The following is a 21,571-nucleotide window of genomic DNA, read 5'->3' on the forward strand; positions in this document are numbered from 1 at the left end:
ATTGAAACAAATACAGTGCTACTGGTCATAAACAGCAGCCCAGATTTGGACAGGTCCAGGCTGTCTTTGGAAGGTTGGGTTGATGCAGGCTGTGCGGGGTAGTCCCCTTTCCTCCCTGGCATCTTGGAGTCCAGTCTCAGTTCCCATTTGAATGTTGCCATTGGTTTCTGCACAGTATTGCTTTCCTTTTGACATAGATGGTCTATCTTCAAAAATACTTAAACCAGTTTAAACATGTCTAAGCATTTGCTTTACAGAGTGTGTTCTCTTGAGCTCAGTTTGGTGGCAGACTGGGGATAAATCTTGACCCGATCAATGTGGAGGGCCATTTGGTGGAGTTAGTTTCCACCTGCTCTGTTACAGAAGAGCTGTAATAACCCATGGCGGCCTCATTATTTAAACTGATAAAAATCCTTTGAAAACTTTTAAATTGCCTGCCTTTTCATTATGGAGCTCTGATCATGGTTAGTTTGTGTTATGTAATTAACAAAATACGAATTCCCACCAGCTGGTGGTCAGAGCAGTGATTGCAGACATCAGTACGTCTGACTTATCAGCAGCTGCTCTTTCCTTCCTGGACTGTTGGTCTACCTGTTCCTGTGGTTATAAATGTGTCTTTGTGCACACCAGTCTTATGGGCCGTGTGGCAGCAGCCACCCTCATGGAACCACGGACTCATCTTCGCCCTCTCACAGCAATGGAAATCAAATCTGTTTGGTTCATGCTGTGCAGCCTTGCTCGCTTTCTGTGTTGGGTGCTGGGCAGCCTGCCTTTCAGATCAGCCAGCCTCCTTACCAGGCCCATGGGTGCTATGTCGGGAGCACACTCAAGCCCAGCTCCTCTCCTGCTGAGTGTTAAGAAAGCTCCCTAGGCTGTGCAGGATTTGCTTCTTGTAGGTGAAAAGGACAGAGGCAGAAAACCCAGGGAATGAAATGTTGAACCGTCAGGCACACCCTGGGAAAGCAGGGAAACTAAATCAGCCTTTGCGGGACCTTGTGCAGCAGCTGGGCCCGTAAACAGCCTTCCCGATGCTGTGCTCCCTCCATCACCCTGAAGGCCAGGCACGCACCCAGCAGCAGGGAGTGGGGAGGGCTTTGAGCATAAGTTCTTATGCTCACAGGGGTGGGAGAAAACAGTTCCACAGCCTGTTCACCAGCCTATACTCTCCCACGCCCTACTGCATGGATCTGGTCTTGGCTCTAGTGTCCAGCCCAATCATTTGTCTTTCCAGAATGAACTAGCTCTCAGTACCTTCTCATATGTTGTTTCTTTAGCTCCAGGAGTATTTCCTCCGTTTCACAGATGAGAAAGCAGTCTGGAGGAACTTGTTTGATCTTGGCCCTTCCTAAAGTCCCAGATGCAGAGTGGAAAGGCTGTCTGATGACTATGGCATCCACACCTTTGGGACAGGCCACACAGCATAGCATGGCCTCAAGTTCTCAGAGGCTGGCCACCTGCTTTCACCTGAGATGGCAGCCAAGGCACGGGGAGGGCCCTGTTCCAATCCTGGCAAGTGTTAGCTATGAGGACACACTCCTCCCCTGTGTGGTTGGCTTTCTCTGCACACTCCTGGGAAGAATGATTAGTGATTTCACACTTCATTGGATGTTAATGTGTGGAGTTCGCATAACCTCATTCATGATAACTCTCCCTGCCTCTGCACCACTCACACAACCTTGTCATTGGGAGCATGTGTATGTGGGTTCCCAGAGAAGCTTGTTTGAGAATACTCATTAGGAGCACTGTAAACCCAGAGCACCTGGCCTGTGTCCACCTAGGCTCCCAGGCCTCAATTTGATTGACTAGCTGCTTGTTTGGATCCAGCAGAGATTTCTAGTCTTAGCCTTGCTCTAGAAATGGACTTCCAGGCACATTCTAGGCACACTAAAAGCTCTTTGCCTCATGTTTTGTAGCAGGCTAGACTCAGCTCTTGAGCCCCAGTTCCAGGAAGCTCCCTGGCACTGGAGCTGTTGAGCATACTGGATTCTCAAGGGCAGGTTTCTATGGACTGTTCCACACTGTTTCAGATCAGGGGAGAGGAGGAGGAGAAATGCCCATCCCTGTGTGTCCTGCAGTGCTATTGTGAGATCCCTTGTGTACGTGGCCTCTATAGAAACGGTCATTCCAGAAAATGAAGTTTTGTTCCAGCGTAATGTTTGGACTTGACCATGTGTTCGAGTGCCCTGCCTGCATCTGGGCAGGTTTGACTCAGTGACCACCAGGTGCCTGTTCTGTGTTATCATGTGGTGAGCACCACTACACCCTCTGTCCTCTGAAGGTGCGTCCCTGGCAGCCGAGATGCACATGAGATATTGGCCTGGCCGGGCAATTTGCACGGCCTTCCAGGGAGGGCATTAGCATATAAATAGCAGATGCAATGACGGCCATCACAGCTGAGCACGTTTAATTTTTAGTTTATAAGATAGAATGGGTTTTTAAATGCATAGCCATCAAGCCGCTGAAAGACAAATGCAGTTTGGAACTCACTTGTCTGACGAGGCCTTACATCATTTTTTTTTAAAAGGGAAATAGACACACATAAAACTGAACAAAAGTGATTTCTTGGGTGAAAAGTAATTGAGATTGCGCACCAAGTTAATTAGATCGTACAAAATTTATTTAATGGTCTCAGCTGTATCTCTAGGCTGTGGGCTTGGCGGCCATGGCTTTCTGGATGTTGAGATGCTCTTCCCATTCCTTCGCAAATAATTAGCACTCACCACCCTACTTCTGTAAACTGATTGCGTTGTATATTTTAGCCATTTTATTGCTTGTTTAATTATGATCATGACGACTCATTTTTCTAAATCCTTTTAACCGTGGGTGAGAATCAATTTGTATAAAACCAGCAGTGCCCCCACCATGGCAACAGTAGTGGGTAAGTAAAAGCTTGTGTCTATCCTGTGGGTGGCTGAATTGGCCCTCTGTAGGGATCTGTAGTTCTCACCAGGGGGTGCAGCTTGGGAGAAGTCATCTGATTGGCTGGAAGGGTTTCTGACCACCACCCTATCCTCAAAGGCACCCAAGGGTTTCACCTGTCAGAAAATCACCTGTGCTGATGTGTGGCTCCCATGTGCAGATCTCATTAAGGATTGGTCTTTCCCCTGGCTTCATGCAGTTTGTGTTATATTGTTTCCCCAAAGTAGAAAACTTGGCCCTCACTTGGGATAAGAGTAAGTTGTTCTTGAGAGCATTTTAAAAGTCTGGCCTCATTTTGAAGATATTACCAGTCCTGACGCCTTTTTTTTTTTTTTAACCAGATATGAGCTCTTTCCCAGGACCCTTGGTGTTCAGCTGTTTTCTCCAGACCTCTCTGGATGCTGCCTTCTGTCTGACCTCCCATGTGACCTTAGAGGCAGGTTACTACCACAGTGGTCATGACCTCTTGAGATTCTAAAATAGTGAGTGGAGGCTGGTCACCTGAGGTTCCAGACTATCCCATGAAGGCCTTCTCCCCTCTGGGCTGTGTTACCTTTCCAGGGTACTGTCCCTTGTGGCCATTATGTTCCTGGCCAGACTCCTGAGCAGGTCACAGGAGTGTCCCAACAGCTAGGGCTCTGAGGTTTTCCACATCAGAGTAATTTCCCGTCCCTCAGGTATGGCCCATCTGTCTGCTGTCCTTGGTAACTTTGGCACCAAGGATTTGCATTATTGGTATTTACCAAATGTGGATTCAGACTTCATGTTAGTCTCACTTACGTATTAGTGGTGGCATCTCTAGATTCCAGTTGTTGCAGCGTGAGGACCCCATCTTCGAATAGTTGCAGAGTCAAGTATAGAAATGACTGGCATCTCTCTGTGGCCCCAGAGAAAGCCTGGGTCTTTTCAAGGCAAACGCATACAGTGGAAGAGCAGACAGCCAGAGGCCTTATCAGTACTAATTTAAGAACAAGAAAGAAGCCAGTGCTTCAAATTTAATCTTAAAAATAAACGATTTAGTTGGGGAGGAAGAAGATAAAATTCTAATAGTTACCTAAGCAGTTGAATATTTTTAGGGAATGCAATTTTGATAAAAAGTCCCCAGCAAAATTCAAGGGTGTGAGCAATAAGCATAATATTTTATGAAAATGACCCCCATATTTAAAACCTGGCACTATATGTTATGCATTGTAGCACCCAGCCCACATCTACCTTTTAGAAAATTAAAACACATAAATTCTGTTTAGTGTTTGATACGCACTGCACTAGCTGAGCCTGTAATGCCCTAAAACCTTGGGCTGCTTTCCACCTTTCATAAATTCCTGGGTAGATTCTATACAAAAATAATTTTCAGGTCCGTGGCTCATTGTTATTCAAACGTGATTGATCGTCGTCATTTGCTCAGCGCGGGAGTTAAGTGCCCCTGTCATTTCCAAAGAGTATAATTGGGACGTTTCACAGGTCAGCGGTGGAGACAGGCTTCCCTTTTGATCAGTGTTAGACTGATAACAAAAATTACAGTTTCCGATGATTAATGTCTCCCGTGCTTCCCAGATGCACGACTGTGGGCTGCACCAAAACAAAGTGCATTTGCATCTGATTATGCTCTCTCGGGCAGCAGTCGCCCAGACTGGGGCATGGGGCCAACAGGCACGGCCAGATGTGGCTGCTGATGGCTCCAGCAGCCCCAAGGTGGAGCTTGGCTCTACCTGGGCGGGCAGCGTGCTGAGCTAGGCCTTAGGCAGGTGCTGCTGTAGATGCCTCTGTGGTAGCTGTCATTTGCACAGCTTGGCTTCCAGTGCATGTGGCTCCTGACCTAAGAGTAGAAGCTACTCTTTAGATGTCCTTTCTCCCTTCAGGAGATAGACAGGACCATGGGAAACATCTGTGAATTCAAAGTTTCTGTTGGAAATGGTTTCTAAAAAGTTTTTCAAAGTTTTTCTTAAAACCCTATAAGGGTCCCACTAGTTGGCATTCACTTGACAAGGGTCCTCCTTGCCTCAACTCTGCCCTGGAGCTTTTGTTTGTTTGGTTGATTGGTTTGGTTTTTGTTTTGTTTTGTATTTTGACACAGGGTCTCTCTATTGTCCAGGAATTTTCTACATAAACCAGGTTGGCCTCTAACTCACAGAGATCCCCCTGCCTCTGCCTCCCAACAGCCCAGTCCACTCTCAGACATTGATGGATACTCAGTGCAGAGCTCCTGATGGTCAGTTAGGGCTCTATGGATTCTTACTGCAATTGAGTCTTCTCTTTATTTCAGCCCTTGTACATTCCCCTTCATTTCATACACAAACAAGCGCTGAGATTAAAGGTGGGCACCACCATGTCCAGTAAATTGCTCTGGAGATTTGGAAGCTGCAAGGGCATTGAAACTTGGGGCACATTCCAGGGGCATCACAGCTCAAGGGGCCACCACAATCTGAGGGGTATTACATACCTAGGGGCATGGACCTCCTTGTCCTGGTTAGCTGAGCCTGGCCCCCTAGTGTGACAGGTGGGCAATGGAGGAAGGTTGGGTTTCTATCCTGGGTGTGGAAGGTTCTGGAAGAACATGAGGTCACTGGGAGGTAGGGCGGGAAGAACGTCATCAGAGGATGTTTCTGCTGTGAGATTGGAGGAGCAGGAAGTCTGAGCCAGAGCTAGTACTATGACCTGTGTCCCTGGTGGCTTACTTGGGCATGGCAGAGCTGTAGGTGGGCTGGCACAGCATTAACTGAGGCTCTGCTGCCTGCTTACTGGGGATGGGGCAGCTGTCCAAGTGCTCGGCGGTGCAAACTGCAACAGGCACAAGAGAGTTGGTGGTGATTAAGGAATGGCTCCAGGTAGGAGCTAAGAAAAGGCACTGTAATTTAAGAATAAGAACAGCCTTAGAGACATTGTAATTAAAGACCATTCACATCTGATGGTGAAGTCCTAAACTAGAGAGATGACCCTATGGGAAGCAGCGCCTGCACACAGTCCATGGCCAACTGCTGTTGTCTAGAGCTGATGACCTCATTTGTGCTTGGGATGTATCCACAGACAGAAGCCCTGGAGGACAGCGAGGATGAGGACCAGGACTTTGTGGAAGTCCCAGAGAAAGAAGGTTATGAACCTCGAATCCCTGACCAACTCCGGGCTGAATATGGTGAGCTGTGGGCAAATGAGGGGCAAGACTGGGCATCAGGGGTACGGGGGAGACAAGTCCCCCATCTGGACAATGCCTCTAGGTTGTGACAATAACATAGGGAGCTTAGCCTTCAGCTTCCCTTGTACAGCTGTTGTATCAGTAATTGTTGCTTTATTTAACTTGGGGAGTTTTTCTTTTGTGCCCCGAGCCTCCCAGGGGCCAGGATATGGCAGGCTTCCACCACACAAGGTCTTCCGGGCCATCTGATGCTCTGATTGTGGGACAGGGTGCAGTCTATGGGGATGCCTTTGCTTACATAGGGCCTGTACCAGGGTGGAAGGGAGGCAGACACCATGCAAAACATCCCTTTGTGTCTTTGAAGTCACAGATGAGGCCTCTGACCCAGTACTGTCTGAACCCCATAGCAGGAATCAGCTTGTTGCACACAGCACCACTGTGACAGACAGGAATGCCCCATTTAAGATTTTTCTCTTTTCCAAGAACTCTAAAAGCCACACTCTGTGTCCTAGGCTTGTGCCCTCCAGAGAGAAATTTAAAGGGGATCCAGGACCCAGGTCACACCCTCGGTTAAGGCATCGCTTATGTCAAAAGGAAGCAAAGACAAACAAGTACCCAGGCTTCTGTGGGGTAGAATTTGAATTTAGCAAGAGAATTTAGACATGACCCATTGGGGCATCATGCCAAATTAACCTGGGCAGACTCACCCCTCTCCACTTTCCCAGCCCTCTGCCCAGAGCCATCTGCTGGGCAGGCTGGCGCTTAGGGATCAATGAGTGTGTGACTGTCAGGAGGAACCTCCCACACTAAGGGGGTACTGGTGACCCCTTAGCTAAGCATCTTCTGGCCTGGCCCACTCTGCAGGAAGGAGTCCCAGTGTTGTAACGCCCCATGAAAAGCTCCTTGCCTAGTTGAACTGCCCCTCTTATACCTGCTTGCCTCTCTTGCGCCTTGCTGAGCTGTGTATACCCTTTCTCCAGGCCTCAGCCTTGCAATGCTCTCATGGGATTCTTCAGCCTGCAAGCCCATGACCCATGAGCCTCCTCCACCCACACGCTTCTCCAAGCACCCATCTCTACCCGAAATGGATTTTACCATCTCCCAACTTACGTTTTCACCTAGTAGAGATACCACGTGGTCAAACTCTCACCCAAAGTGGTCACAGCTAAGTGCCACACCTAACACCTGGGGTACCCAAAAGTGCTTCAGGCATACCATGGGATGACATGGCCACCCTCCTGTGCCCAGGGTGGTCTTTGCCCCCTATTTCTTTTACCCTCAGCTGGATGAGGCCCTGGTCTAGCAAGGTGCTGGTATGGCTGTGGCTACATCTGAGGCCACCAGAGTCTAGAACAGTGGGCTGTGAGATCAGGTGAGGCAGGGACACTCTTCACAGTCCAGGCAGTATGAGTAGCACCTAACTATGGACCATGGTCCTTCTGCCCTCTTTGGAAGCCACACTTTTCTTCTTAAGCTGGTAGACTCTTGGGTTCTTCAGGGGAGCCTGGGAGCCAGCACTGATCCAGGGCTCTTGGTCACAACAGCATTTTTTTTACTTTTGTTCTCTGCATTTTATTCTGACGTTTGTATCCTTCCCGTAGATGTGGTAAGCCAGACTTTACACGGACTTTGAGTGGCTCCAGGTCACATGTAGGGCCAGCAGTGACACACCAACACTGAGAACAAACAGATTCTTGCCATCCTCGGAGATTGGGAATGGCCAGTGATGGTGCCAGTGAGAGACAGATGCTGACTCTGTGTCCCCTCTGGGAGCTAGATACACACAGTGAAGCCCTTTTCAGCCACCAGTGGACACTGACAGGGCTAGAGCAAAGCCTGTAGTCCTCCTATTGGAGACTATCCTGTGTCTGCCTGCACCTGGATGGCTTGTGACTGCTGGCCATTTGAGCCCAGCAAAGGAGGCTGAATTGAGAAATACTTTGAAGCATCTCCCAACATTACTTGCTTGGACACAGCCACAGGCCACCTGCTGTGAGGCTACGTGAGTACTGACTGCACAAGGAATCCTAAGTGGCTCAGGTTTACAACCCACATCTACTCATGGTCACCTCAGCCTGGCCCAGGCCCCAGAGTTGTGTTCTAGTGTGGAATACTCATGATTTTCAGTAGAATGCTGTTGGCTCCACTACTGGGTGTTTAGTACAGCAGCAATAACTACACTGCCCATAGCCCCTGCACCTAGTGCCCATTAGCCCGTGTCTTTTCTTCAGAGCCCTCCATGTACTCCTGGCCATGGAAGGGCCTAAAAAGCCGGTGAGGGACTTTATCCCAGCCTAACAGAAAGGTAGAGACCTAGTGGCTGCATCATTGTCTGTAGTTCGTCCCTTCTTGGACATGCTCTAGGCATCTGGTTTAAACCTGAAAGGCAGTAGTGACCCATGTGGTCTGAACCAGGTGTTGTTTTGTGTTTTCAAAATGACATCAAGTGGAAAACATGGTAGAGGCTGGGTGGGCTGGCAAGGTGTACAGGTAGACCTACAGCAGCCACAGTCTGGCCATCGGTGCCACCATGGGGCTGAGGGCCACAGGAACCAAGGAAGGGTCGGTGGGCACTTGAGGCCAGGGATACATGACACACCTAGAATGTTGGAGCATTCACAGGAGGTGCTGGGGTAAGAAGGACACTAGCCTCGTGGGCAGGACTTGTGGCAGGGATGGAAAATGGGAAGCCTCCATCACTGCACCAAATGGAGACTCCCCCGGGAGTCCTGGGAACTAAGCCAGCAGCCTAGGCTGGAGTGTCCAGACAGACAGACAGTGCGCAATGAGCTCAGTTCATAATACTAGTTTATAGTCCATCACTGTTTTTCCAATTAAACACGGGCGAATCTGAAGTGTTAGATTCAGTCTAAATCCACACGGCTGAGGAAATCAGGCTCTTTTTTCTTTCTCATTTCTTTCTCAGAATTTTCACTGAGGGGCTTTTATCTTCCCCTTAATCCTACCATTTCTGTCAGGACATAATCTCTTTCTCAAATTTACATTTTAATTACAAGGCCAGCTGAACTAGGTAAAATCAATAATGTCAGCGCGGCAGCCTAACTTTGTGTGGAGCCCCAGCCTCTCCATTTCCTCCTATCGATCCATCTCTCCCGCACTGTCTGCTTTAGTGCTCCAGGCAAATAGGTGCCACTTGGCCAATTTAAACAAAAAAAGGAGCTTTGGACATTTTTATGATTCTTTCTAAAAGCAACTGTGGGAGTAAATTTTGGCCAAGGGACTGGAGTCAGGCCCTGCAAGGCCGCAGGGCCACGGTGGTCAGCAGGATGATGTCTCATTCCTTTAGGGTTGCACGCCCTCTGGCCTGAGGAGTGTGCTCTGCTTTTGGGGTTTTAACTTTGGAAATATGTCAGTGAGATTGATTTTCCTCAATGGCGTGAAAACAGTGGTGTGTTCTGTGCCCTGAGTGTTTACCCTGCTCTAACACGCTTACCCATCTTCTTAATGGTTTAAAACAACAAATCAATGAAAAATATATTTCATTCTTGTAACTCTTAGGAATTCTCATATTGATCTTTCAGCTGCGATTGTATCTATCTAAATGCCACATTGTTCACTTACCAGCCTTGCCTCCCTGCTGTGTATGTATGTATGTATGCGGGGCTGGGCTAACTGCTGCCTTCCATATGGCCGGGAACATTGTGATGGGAAATGCTGAAGGTCGCATGGAAGTGTTTGCTACCCAAACCTTGGACGCTGTTTTTAAGGACGGAGCAGAGAAGGGGCTGCCTGGTGTCTTCTGACACACAGTGTGCCCAAATCTTAGGACCGCAGAGCTTCAGAGCCTGGAGGTAGCTGACTATGACTCCGCTATCTGCTCAGAGTGACCCTGCCCAAGTTCTCTGTTCCCTACCCATGAGATAGGAGATAGATAGGTAAGGGCTCCTATCTCTTGGATAGCTATTATACCAGAGCAGAGACAACAGATGTTTCTATGAAGGGCCACCGAGGAAATATTTTGGCTTTCTGGACTGCGTCAGGTCCCTGTTTAGTTCCATTCCAGATGGCCATAGCTAGGACCAATAAACTCTGTCATTAAAACAGGTAGTGAGGCTGATTTGGCTGTTGCCTCCAGGGCCCCAAGAAGCCCTGAGGAGCAGCTGGTTGTTTCTGTGCCATGTCAGGCTGACCTCTGCTACGGCGAGCCCATGATGAGTCCAGAACTCTGGTGGCTTAGTGCTGTGACCCCCTCAGAGCTGTAGACTTTGACTTCCCAAGGACCTCAGGTATAGTGTGTTGGTCTGCCTTAATGGATGTCTCTTTGTGTGCTTAGACTTCATTTGGTCTGGTTTTGGAAACAGTGTCTTGCATTGAGTTCAAGCTGCCTTCAGCTGAAATCCTCCTTCCCAGGCCCTGCAATCACATACCTGTATCGTATACCCCAAAACACTCGTTCACCTTGGATCTAGAAATTAATGAACAGACTTAGCATTTCTTAATGAATTTTTTCCTGATTTAGATCCAGATTGGCCTTGGCTTTGAGATTCTCCTACTTCAGTGCCCCAAGTTCTGGATGACAAGTGAGGCCCAGCTTGTACTTTGGCTATTAGGTACAGCTCCATTTATCAGACCTTCGAGTATTTTTTCTTTTATTCTGTTTTTTAAACTTCAAATCTACTTTCCTGATATTAACCCGTTTTCTCAGCTGTCTTTTGATTGTTTATTAGCTTTTCCTTTTGACCTTGCGGTAGCTATGTATTTGCTGCACACGTTTGATATGCCAGGCTGTGTGCTCACAGCTGTATTAGTTCACGTGACAGGCGCTCCTCAGTGTGCTCAGAACTGAGCACCTTTCTGGCTTTGCTGCTGTGATTACTGTTTGTCTTTTCTCTTCTTAAAAAATGTATCTCTGTACCCTTCTGATAGCTATCTCTAATTTTACGATTCACGTATTTTTATCACTCATTGCTTCCATTTATGGATCTGGGGAGAGAACCCAGGGCTGTACACATGTTAGGCATGCTTTCTACCACCAGCCAGCCCTTAGCCCCTCACTCACTAATTTTTTTATGGTTTCTCTCCTCTCCTCTGCATAAGTCAGGTGATCAAGGACTGTCTTATCCTACCTCCTGGAACCCTGGTACCCACTGAGTTAGTGTTCTGATGTCAAAAGGCATTTGCTCATCATTATCTTGTCTTGCACCTGTGATTTAAATTTCTTTTCTTGGTGGACCACTTATGCTAAGGGTGTTCTTTTTTTTTTTTTTTTTTTTTTTTTGATTTTCAAGACAGGGTTTCTCCGTAGCTTTTGGTTCCTGTCCTGGAACTAGTGCTTGTAGACCAGGCTGGCCTTGAACTCACAGAGATCCGCCTGCCTCTGCCTCCTGAGTGCTGGGATTAAAAGCGTGCGCCACCACCGCCCGGCCTAAGGGTGTTCTTAAAGAATCTGCAAGTGGTGGCCTTGTAAGGCTTTGGGTCCACAAGACCCCCTTCCTGCACCTGTGGGGGGCTTGACAGCTCAGGCTAATCAACTGTAAGCTCTCTCTTTCTCCTACGTACTTTTTTACTTTTTTGTCTTTTGTGGTACTGAATATGGGACCCAGAGCTTCGTACATACTAGGTACGTGCTCTGCCACAACACTGTAACCCCAGCTCTTCCCTGCACCCTTCAAGGTGACCTTGCAAGGCCTTAAACCTGCTGCTGCAGCTGAAAGTGCTGCTTCCAATGGAATTTTCAGCTCACCTTTTTCTTTGTTGTCTTTAATGTTCTCTAACTTCCTCTTTCAGCCATAGTTGCCCCTTTGCTTCCTCTGGCAGGCAGCACATCCCTTAATTTCAAAAAAACTTGCTCATTTCTTCAACTATTTCCCATGCTCCAATTATTATTTCCTCTGGAATTCCAGAAACCTGTATATCTGCCCTTCCCACCTCCGAGCTGTGCAAATTTCCTCATGCACACCACCAATGTCCTTCTGCCCTTCAGGCACACAAGTAGTTATTTTTCTGCTGCATTTCCTGCTCCTCATCCTTTATAAAAAATTGTATTTTATGTGTATGGGTTTTTGCCAGCCTGTATGTTTGTGTTCCATGTGTGTACCTAGTGCCTGAGGAGGCCATAAGAAGGTATCAGGGCCCTGGCACTGGAATCAGGCAGTTGTAAGCTGTCATGAGGTGCTGGAGATTGAAGCTGGGTCCTCTGAAAGAACAGCCAGTGCTCAGCGCTGAGCCAGCTCCCCAGCCCCCTGCTCCTCATCTTTGATGAAAGATGTTTTCAACACCTTTCTTTTCTGACTGCTGCATGGTGCTTTGCTGGCTACAGTCCTCCACATCTCAGCCTCGTCTAAAACATGGCGCATCACCTGTTCGCTCTCTTTGGGGGCAGAGTGCTTAGAAGCCTGAGTTTTGTTTTGTTTTTGTTTTTTTTTGTTTTTTTTTTTTTTTTTGCCAGTGCAGATCTCACTGGTAGCAGGGCTGGTATCCAGCTGAGGTTGCTCCCGCAGTGAATGTGAGGAGTGGGGGTAACAAGTGGGTAGTGCCTCTGGAGCCCCACTTCAGTCTGTGCTCTGGGACCAGCAAGGGTCAGAGTTCACCCCACGTGCAACCTCCTGAGAGCCAGACCCGAGAGTGGGCAGGAAGGGGAGTAAAGTGGCAGGACCCTGCCACTGGAGATGTGAGAGTAGATGCTGAGCTGTGATGGGGACCGGCTGCCACATCCTGTAGGAATCCTGGTGTCGGGTGTCAGCATCATGACCTCCTCTAGCTTAGTAGTAGGCAGGTATCCCAGGGTGACATCCTGTAGTCAGGGACATCTGCCCCGCAGCACAGAAAAGGTGCTGCAGTCACAGAACCCAGGCCCGACTATAGCTATCCCTGTGGCTTTTCACGTTTAGGGCAGAAGATGGGAACAACCTTGGGTGTTTCTTCTGAGGACAGTACAGGGGAGAAGATGTACCACTAAGTCTCAGCATAAATTGTAGAGTCACCCTCATACAGAGGCTAGTTTCCTCTCTTCCTTGCTCAGTGAAGGGGGGGTCCGGTATTGGGGGAAGGGAACTGTGTGTTCACACTATAGTTAGTCTCTTTATAGCATGGCAGGTTTCGTATGTCTTAGTTAGGGTTTCTGTTGCTGCAACGAAACACAAGTTGCGGGCCAGTTTATTTGACTTGCACTTCCACATTTCCACATTGCTGCTCGTCACTGAAGGAAGTCAGGACAGGAGCTCAAGCAGGACAGGATCCTGGAGGCAGGAGCTGATGCAGAGGCCATGGAGGAGTCCTGCTTATTGACTTGTTCACCATGGCTTGCCTGGCCTGCTTTCTTAAAGAACCAAGGACCACTGGCCCAGGGATGGCACTACCCACCATAGGCTGCAACCTCCCACATTGATCACTAATTGAGAAAATGCCTACAGCTGGGTCTCATGGAGGCATTTCCCCAACTGAGGCTCCTTCCTCTCTGATTACTCTAGCTTGTGTCAAGTTGACGCACAAAACCAGCCAGTACAAAGTCCATCCTCTTAGTGTGTGAAACTGTGGGCAAAGGTGACAATGTTGTCAGTCCGTGCTGTGAACAACTCTGAGGAGGCTTCTTGTGACAGTCCTTGTAGGCTAGGGCTGTCTGGGTCATTGGCCTGTGTCCCCTGCACAAGAGTGTGGTCTCTAAGAAGCTGAGGTGACAGGCATGTTTTGTGCTGTTGAGGAGTGAATGTGTCGTGTGTCTGTGCATCTGAGGCCTGGCCACATGGTGCTTCCCCAGTTTGCCCCGGATTGGAGAGTGATGTCGAAAGTGGACACGTGTCATTCCAGGGCTGGAGCCGGGGGCCCCACTGAAGACTCTAGAGAAGGGCACAGCTGTGTGCAGCTTACAGGAGAGGACAAGGATGAGAAAGGAAGAGGAGGCATCAGACCCCACCTCTGCAGCTGCCCAGCTGTTGCGGCTCCAGGAATGCTTGCCATCCACCTCATCCTCCTCTCCCGGGTAATTCTAGATGTCCCATGTTGCTGGGCCCACTGCCTAATACTGCCACCACCCGTTTGGAGCGCTGACTAGCCCGCACAGGCTGCCCAAGAAACTCCCTACCAGCCTGCTTTGAGAGGTAGTCTGGTGCATGTAACCCTAGACAAGTAGCCCCTGTTGACTGGGGCCTGCTGCTTAGCTGGGCCTGCGGCAGCCTCTAGAGGTCCTGCAGCCAGGCCCCATTCTTGAAGGAGATGTCAGGTGACCCTCCCCCACCCCCAGGTAGGTTCACATCACAGACCAGAGCCAGTGCTCAGTAGGGCCAGGTTGTTTGCTGGACCTCAGCAGCCACTCTGAAAGCTCAGGCACCACACAGTTTATTCATGCTTACCCCAGGCCTCTGGGCTACATTGGGGTGTGGGAGGGAAAGGCAAATGGCCACACAAGGAATGGGTAGCCCACATGTGCTGATCTGTTTCCAGGGTACCTCTGGGGCCAGAGGAAGCCCAGAAGCAGGCAGAGCGGGCCCGAGCACCCATTGTACCCTTCGGAGTGGACCTGTGTTACTGGGGCCAGGAGAAGCTAACGGCTGGAAAGATCCTTAAGTGAGTCTAACACATCTATCTATATCTGGTTCCCAGGTCTCAGAGCATGGCATGGTCTTGTATATCTGTTCTCTGGCTCTTAGGGCACTGGTACTTGAGCCTTGCTATTGCTTCTTCACAAGGTACCCATGAAGTTCATCCATTACTCAGTGTGAGGGACTAGAGGGGAAAGCTCAGTCCTGAGACCCTCTCTGGCCATCGCAGCTCTTCCTCAAGCTGCAGAAAGCTAATGAGCACGTTACTCTTCTGCCCGCCATTTGCCCCACCATCTCTGAACAATCAACAGAGGTGCTAGTTCTTGGGGCAGCTGGCATCCATGTGCAGAGCCCATAGAACCCTGCCATGTGTTAGGTAGGGGGCCGAGTGACAAAGCCAACCCCATTCTCTGGCATCCAAAGAAAAGTGGCTTTAACAAGGTTTGGTGATGGACTGGGGCTGTAGTTCAGTGGTAGAGTGCTTGCCTAGCATGCATGAGACCTTAGGTTCAGTCCCTAGCACTGCTGGGGGCATGGGCAGGGAAATGAAGATTTGATGATAGCAAGAGAGTAAAAGCTCCATCTTTGGGTCCCTTAGCACTGCATCAAGACTGGGCATGAATTTATACAAGCTTCTTCCTCTGGTGCCATGTCAGTGTCAGAGCCCACTCAGTGGCAAAGAGACTTTTGTCATGGATTCATGTTACCCTCAAAGCCATGGCCTGAGGGCCCTGGAGCTGCTGCCCTGCTTTGCAAGGAGAATCTAAGCTCAGGCTAGTGGTTATACCCACCATCTTTGGCTGGTTCATAAACAACAGTATTTGAACCCAGTTGGAGTGATCATGTTCTCTAGTCCACAAAGGCCTCAAGGCTACCAGGGCCTAGTGCTCTCCCCAATACAGTTGGGGTGCATTGGGATTGGGCCAGACGCCCTCTTCTGGGTTCAGAGTAGCCACTTTGAGGGGTTTTGGTGCACCTTGCAGATCTGACTCTCAACACCGCTTCTGGAAACCCAGCGAGGTAGAGGAGGAGGTGGACAGTGCCCATGTTTCTGAGATGCTGCATAGCCGACACATTACCTTTGCAGGGAAGTTTGAGCCTGTGCAACACCAGTGCCGGGCCCTGAAGCCTAACGGCAGGCTCTGTGAGCGCCAGGATCGGCTAAAGGTAAGACTGGTGGGCAAGGCTATCGGCATGAAGCTATAGCTACCCATGGAGAGGCCGGGCCACCACTAGTGGCCTGGGGAAGTGCTTGTCCTCTCTGCCTCCATTTTAGACCAGGGATCCTTGTGAGCCCTGAGGAGCCCTGTATAAGAGGCCTTATAAGCAGTGTCATCATTGCTTGGCCACTGGCCATCAGAGAATCCTGCCTGGGGTTCTCTGCCCTGGGCCCTGATACTGACTTCTGAGAGACTACTAGAACAGTCAGACTGCTGCTCTGCGTCTAGAACCCTGTGCAGGCTGTCCTGAGCTTGGAGAAGGTAGAATGGAGAGACAGACCAGAGTTCTCAAACTCCTGCTGCTGCCGCTCCCCAGAGCTCCCCCTCACGATTACAGGGTTCGGCCGAGCCACTGTCCCCTAAAGCTATTTGTGCTACCTCCTGGCCATCAACTGCTTTGTGCTTGTTATATAGTGCCCATTCCATGGGAAGATCATCCCCAGAGATGACAAGGGGCAGCCCCTCAACCCAGAGGACAGAGCCCGTGAACAAAGGCAGCGGTTTCAGCAGCAGCAGGCACATCCAGGTAGGAATGCATGCGGGAGCATGAGACGGGCTGCAGACACAGCCAACTTTGCTCGCCAAGTTGCCAATTCCATTTGGAGCTGAGAAGCAGGTGAGGGGCTCCATGGGCAAGGCTGGGTACACATGGCGTGAGATATTTGTCTTCAAGGCTCACAACAGGAATGTGGATACTCTTGACTCCATCCACCACCTTACCAACATCTGCACAGTGGGACTGAACCCAGAGTCCTGGATGTGCTAGACAAGCACTCCACCACTAAGCTACAGCCCCCAGGCTCTGGTTCTTGTTCCTGCTTCCTGAGCAGATGAAGGAATTGCAGCAGTCTCTCTCCCCTGAGATGGTCACCTAGAGTCTATGTGGTCTCTCTGCTGGCTCTGACTTGCCCTGCTCAGCTCCAACTCACCTCACTATCTACATGGGTGGTCAAAGTCAGACAGTGTTTAAATGTACTTAGAGGCTGTGGTCAGCCATGGAAGACCCTTCTGTATGGGGATATGTTTACAGGCCCTTCATGGCTTCTTGCCCTGTGGTCCTGAGACACAAATTCCTGTTTCATCCTGTGCCTAGAAACATGTCTGGGTTGTGTAGCAGTGGGGAGGGCCTGACCTGTTCATCTGTGGGAGAAACCTTCCCTGGTGGCTCACATTCAGGAGCAAATTAAGTGCCTATTTTTGTGTCAACCCTGAAGAGTATCTAGTTTTCCAGCCCTCGGTGGCTTGTTAACAAACAGGTATCAGGCCACGGGCCAAGCCCGGTGCTGGCCAGTCAGATGTGAAATAGCATCTCTTTACTAACTGCAGTATTGATCCCGCCTCCCTCGCACACGGGGCAATTTTCTTTTCCCTGGTGCTAACCTCAGTGACAATGCACGAGGTGCTCCGGGGCCCTTGAGCGCCCAGGAAGGCCGCACAGCCCAGCGTCTATTGATTTTCTTCAAAGGCTTTTAAATTGCTCCTTCATTTTCCTGAGGTGCTCATTCCATCTCCACTGGATGCCGGCATTTTTTCGTTGTGTTTAAACAATTGCTCCATTCACCAGGTTCCTAAACTGTGACGCCTTCTTATTACTGGGAGATAAACTGTTTAGACAGTTTTCCTTAATCTTGGATTAATCGTCCCTGTATCTGAATCGTGCAGTCCTGAGTTCCTTCACTTCAAAAAAAATCAGCCTGGAGAGGCCAAGCCATCTCTCTGTCTGGCGTGCTTGCTTCTCACTCCGTGGACGTGCCCTTCTCACAGTCTGGCTTTGCTGCCACCCTGTCCAGGCACTGTTCCCTGTCCACTCTGCCCCAGCTCATGGGTCTTTGGCACTTGGATGCCATTATAGTAGGGAGTGCCAGGCGCTCTTCTGCCTGCTAGGCTCACCCACAGGCCTGGAAGAGTTAGGTTTAATTTGCCTTCACTCTTCACTAGGCTGACTTTTCCAAGCCAGGCTGGAGCAATGTCATGCCTAACAGAGCTTAGGGCAGCCTGTGGAGGTGAGCCAGCAGAGGCTGGACAGGGAACTCCAGAGTCCCGGGCTCTGACTTTCAGAAGGCTGGTGCTTATTTATGTGGCCAACCATCTCAGCAGCACTGCACGTGAGCAGCCATCTTGCCATGGGTCTGGCCGGGTAGTGATGGGGCTGCTCAGTGGGCTGGATGCTGTTCAATTCCCTTGGCTTTCCATAGACCCTTGTGGCTATAACGGGTAGTGCCCAGCTCACAGGAGGGGTAACTCTGCTCTATACTCTGAGGCCCATAACCACATTTCCTGTGTCCAAAGAGCCCGTCTCTAGCCTGCCGTTCCCCTCAACTCTGGATACCCTTGTCTCACAGGCCCAGTAGCCAGCAGATATGGCTGAAAGCATTACAGTTGGCCTGGCTGGCCATGGCCCAGCCTGCAGGTGGGAAGTAGCCTGTAGACACTCTGACTCCATGGCCAGTGGCCTTGTGTACTGTCCTGCTGAGTGGTCGTGAATGCCAGGAGTAGTGGCCATTGGTGCTGGGCCTGCCTGGATCCTTCCAGCCTGTTCAAGTTGTGGGAAACCTCGGGATACTTGGGGACTAAGTAACAGAAGCAGGGCAGTGGGAATAAGGAAAGAGATTTCCCTGTGTGGCTCTTATTCCCAAGGCAGCCATGTCACTCAGCACAGACCCTCTTAGACTATGTACCAGGGCATGCAGCAGGCAGGCTCCAGCCCTCCATCAGGAAGAAACCCACAAGGGTCAGCCCTGGCTGGTGCCAGACACCTTTTGAAACCCTCAAGTTTTGTGCAGGTTGGCAGGATCCTGAGTTTATGAAGGATGTGGAGGCAGCCACAGGAGTGGACCTTGGCTCGTCCAAGTATAGCAAGAAGGGCAAAGGGAAAAAGAAGAAGCACCCCAACCTCACTGACCTGCGAGAGCGTGCCAACACCAGCCGGGCCCGCCTGGAGAAGAAGGTCTTTGCCAAGTAAGAACTTGTCACTGGCCCAAGGCCTCGGGCTTTGGTCTAGGATATGTTGGGGGAGAGCCACCTGAGTTAGTGATTGTATTAGTCATGGTGATAACCAGAATTCGCCATCACAGTGACCTCCAGCCCTGCAAAGAGCTGGTTGGTTATAGAGCTGCAGCTGGTGCCTTGAGTATTCTTCCTAGGAGTCCATAGCCACCTCTCTGAAAGTAGAACTGGTGGCAGCCAAATGGTCCTAAAAGGCCAGATACTGGCTTTGCTGTGTCCTGGGTTAGTACCATGCTCACAAGAGGGTAACTCTGCTCTGCACTCTGATGTTACAGGAGTGACCTCAGGGAAGACAAACATAGAGTCCCACACTGCTGGGTTTAGATACTTTATCACAGGACTAGTCAGTAAGCTCTTGGTTTGCCTTGGGTGGGGTGGAGGCTGGGCCACATGGGCTTCCTGCTTTCTCCTTTTTCTCCTTCTGCTGAGTTCTCTACCTCTGGACTCAGCCCATGTTCACCGTGCCTTCCTCCTGAGGTCAGCCTGGGGTTAGCAAGTGTGCTCTTGCAATTGCCTTCAGGGCTGGGAGACACAGCCAAGGCCCATGGTGGGTTGTAGCTGAGACTGGTGAGCCCCACCTTCCAGACGTCCAATGCCCACTGAAGCAGGTCAACCTAGGAGCCCAGGGCCTCGTCACATCCGTAGTCATCTCTTACTCTGCTCTCTCCACAGGGCAGCCGTGCAGAGAGTAGTTGCTGCCATGAACCAGATGGACCAGAAGAAACACGAGAAGTTTGCGAACCAGTTTAATTATGCACTGAATTGAAGGGTGTGGGGGATGTGCTGTGGTCCCCTTTGGCCTTCAGCTTACTAGGATAGGTGAATAGGGTTAGGTCTGGGTAAATCAGAATTTGTCTTCTATGAGTGTAAGTAACAATGGAAAATGATACATTAGGGTGCTCTACAGGAGGCCAGGGAATGTAGCTTAGTGGTAAGGCCAGAGTATGGGTCCAACAATTTTAACCATGCATATGGCACCACACCTATAATCCCAGCACTTGGGGACATAAACAGGACTGTGAGTTCTAGGCCAGTATGGATTAGAAAGCCTGCTTGAAAAGCAGCAAAAAGCTGTATGAGGTGATGTACACCTGTCATCCTAGCACTTCGGAAGCAGAGCAGAGAATCAACACAAGGTTAAAAACTAGCCGAGTATACGTAGTCAGTTACAGGCCTGGAGATTTCATAAGGAGGGTGTGTTTCTGGGGGCAGGGAGCCCCTCAGCAGAGCCTACAGAATTGGAGTTCAGGGGTCAAGGCAGGTACCCCATCTGGTTGCAGGTCAGGCCTTGGGCATAAGTGTGTCTCCATTAGGGCTGTGTACGTATGATGGCTTTAGAAACCTTCTCTTTCATGCACACACTGTTTAATACAGATGCACAGGGAGCTGGAGAGATGGCTCAGAGGTTAAGAGCACTGCCTGCTCTTCCAAAGGACCAGAGTTCGATTCCCAGCAACCACATGGTGGCTTACAACCATCTGTAATGAGGTCTGATGCTCTTGCAGGCATACACACAGACAGAATATATTGTATACTTAATAAATAAATAAAAAAAAAGAAAAATACAGATGCACAACTCTTAGCACAGAGCTCTGTGGAATGGCTCTGTTGAACCCTGACTCACATATCAGCTCGCCTAGTACAGACACAGATGTGTAATCAGTGACACTGTCTGCTCCCAGAACCTTATCACCCTAGGATGAATTGCCTGCCCACCCCACCCCTGAGCCCCCTTTCTGTTTCAGGATTTGTGTTTTCTAGAATAATGGGGTCTGTCACCTTTTGTTTCTGCTTTTTGTTTTGTTTTTTTGAGGTGTGGTCTCTTCATGTAGTTCTGACATTCCTGGAGCTCACATGTAGACCAGGCTGGCCTCAGACTCACAGGGATCCTCCTACCTCCACCACTTGAGTACTGGGATTAAAGGAGTAAGGCCATGTGCCACCACTCCTGGCTGAGTCCAGCGCCTTTTGTTTCTGGCTTCTTTCCCTTTATCTTAAGGTTCTTCCATGTTGTAATACACACTAATACTTCATGTCCACCAAGCCAGCCTTACAGAGAATTCTAGAAGTAATACTTTGGACTGAAGAGAGGAATACGCATAGTTAAGAGACTACAGAAAGAAAATAAGTGAAGCTGTAATTACTGAAATACAAAATAGGATGAAGAACACAAAAAGCAAAACAACAGTAACCAGCACTTTAAACGATGACTGTAATGGCCTCAGCTTCCCAGCCAAGAGCTGGGTAGTTCACTAGATTAAGAACTCACCTCTGGTGGGCGGTGGTGGCACACGCCTTTAATCTCAGCACTCGGGAGGCAGAGGCAGGCGGATCTCTGTGGGTTTGAGGCCAGCCTGGTCTACAAGATCTAGTTCCAGGACAGGCCCCAAAGCTACAGAAAAGCCCTGTCTCAAAAAAAAAAAAAAAAAAAAAAAAAAAAAGAGAGAGAGAGAGAGAGAGAGAGAGAAGAAAATAAAAAGGAAAAAGAACTCACCTTCAAGTGAAGGATGGAAAAAGTGCTCTGAACGAATGGGAGCAGCGGCCTTTTTGTTGTTCTAAGACAGTGTCTCGCTGTGTGGTCCTGGTCTGCTGTACAAACCAGGTGGACCTTGAACTCAGAGATCTGCCTGCTTCCGCCTTCCAAGTGGTGGAATTAAAGCCATGTGCCATCTTGACAGGTCAGTAGTGCTGTTTTAATATCTGACAAAATAACAGTGGTGATGGCACACACTATTAATCCTAGCACTTGGGAGGCAGAGGTGGATCTCCATGAGTTCAAGGCCAGTCTGGTCTACGTG

The 21,571-nt window shown here is 49.5% G+C and overlaps 1 protein-coding gene across 1 annotated transcript in view; it reads left to right on the forward strand.

Moving 5' to 3' along the window:
• The window catches only part of LOC121436465 (UV-stimulated scaffold protein A-like), a 36,333-nt gene extending 15,189 nt beyond the window's left edge, over nt 1-21,144 (forward strand). Inside the window, exons 7-13 of the mRNA XM_041636399.1 lie at nt 5,944-6,049; nt 13,817-13,988; nt 14,450-14,572; nt 15,531-15,714; nt 16,182-16,293; nt 18,551-18,725; nt 19,446-21,144. Coding sequence (XP_041492333.1) covers nt 5,944-6,049; nt 13,817-13,988; nt 14,450-14,572; nt 15,531-15,714; nt 16,182-16,293; nt 18,551-18,725; nt 19,446-19,539 — 966 coding nt within the window. The 3' untranslated portion in view covers nt 19,540-21,144. The remainder of the gene's footprint in view (nt 1-5,943; nt 6,050-13,816; nt 13,989-14,449; nt 14,573-15,530; nt 15,715-16,181; nt 16,294-18,550; nt 18,726-19,445) is intronic.
• Nucleotides 21,145-21,571: the final 427 nt, after the last annotated feature.

The sequence above is a fragment of the Microtus oregoni genome, unplaced genomic scaffold (genome assembly GCF_018167655.1).
Source record: "Microtus oregoni isolate MIOR12 unplaced genomic scaffold, Mior012 000049F_ref0000343, whole genome shotgun sequence".
NCBI lineage: Eukaryota > Metazoa > Chordata > Mammalia > Rodentia > Cricetidae > Microtus > Microtus oregoni.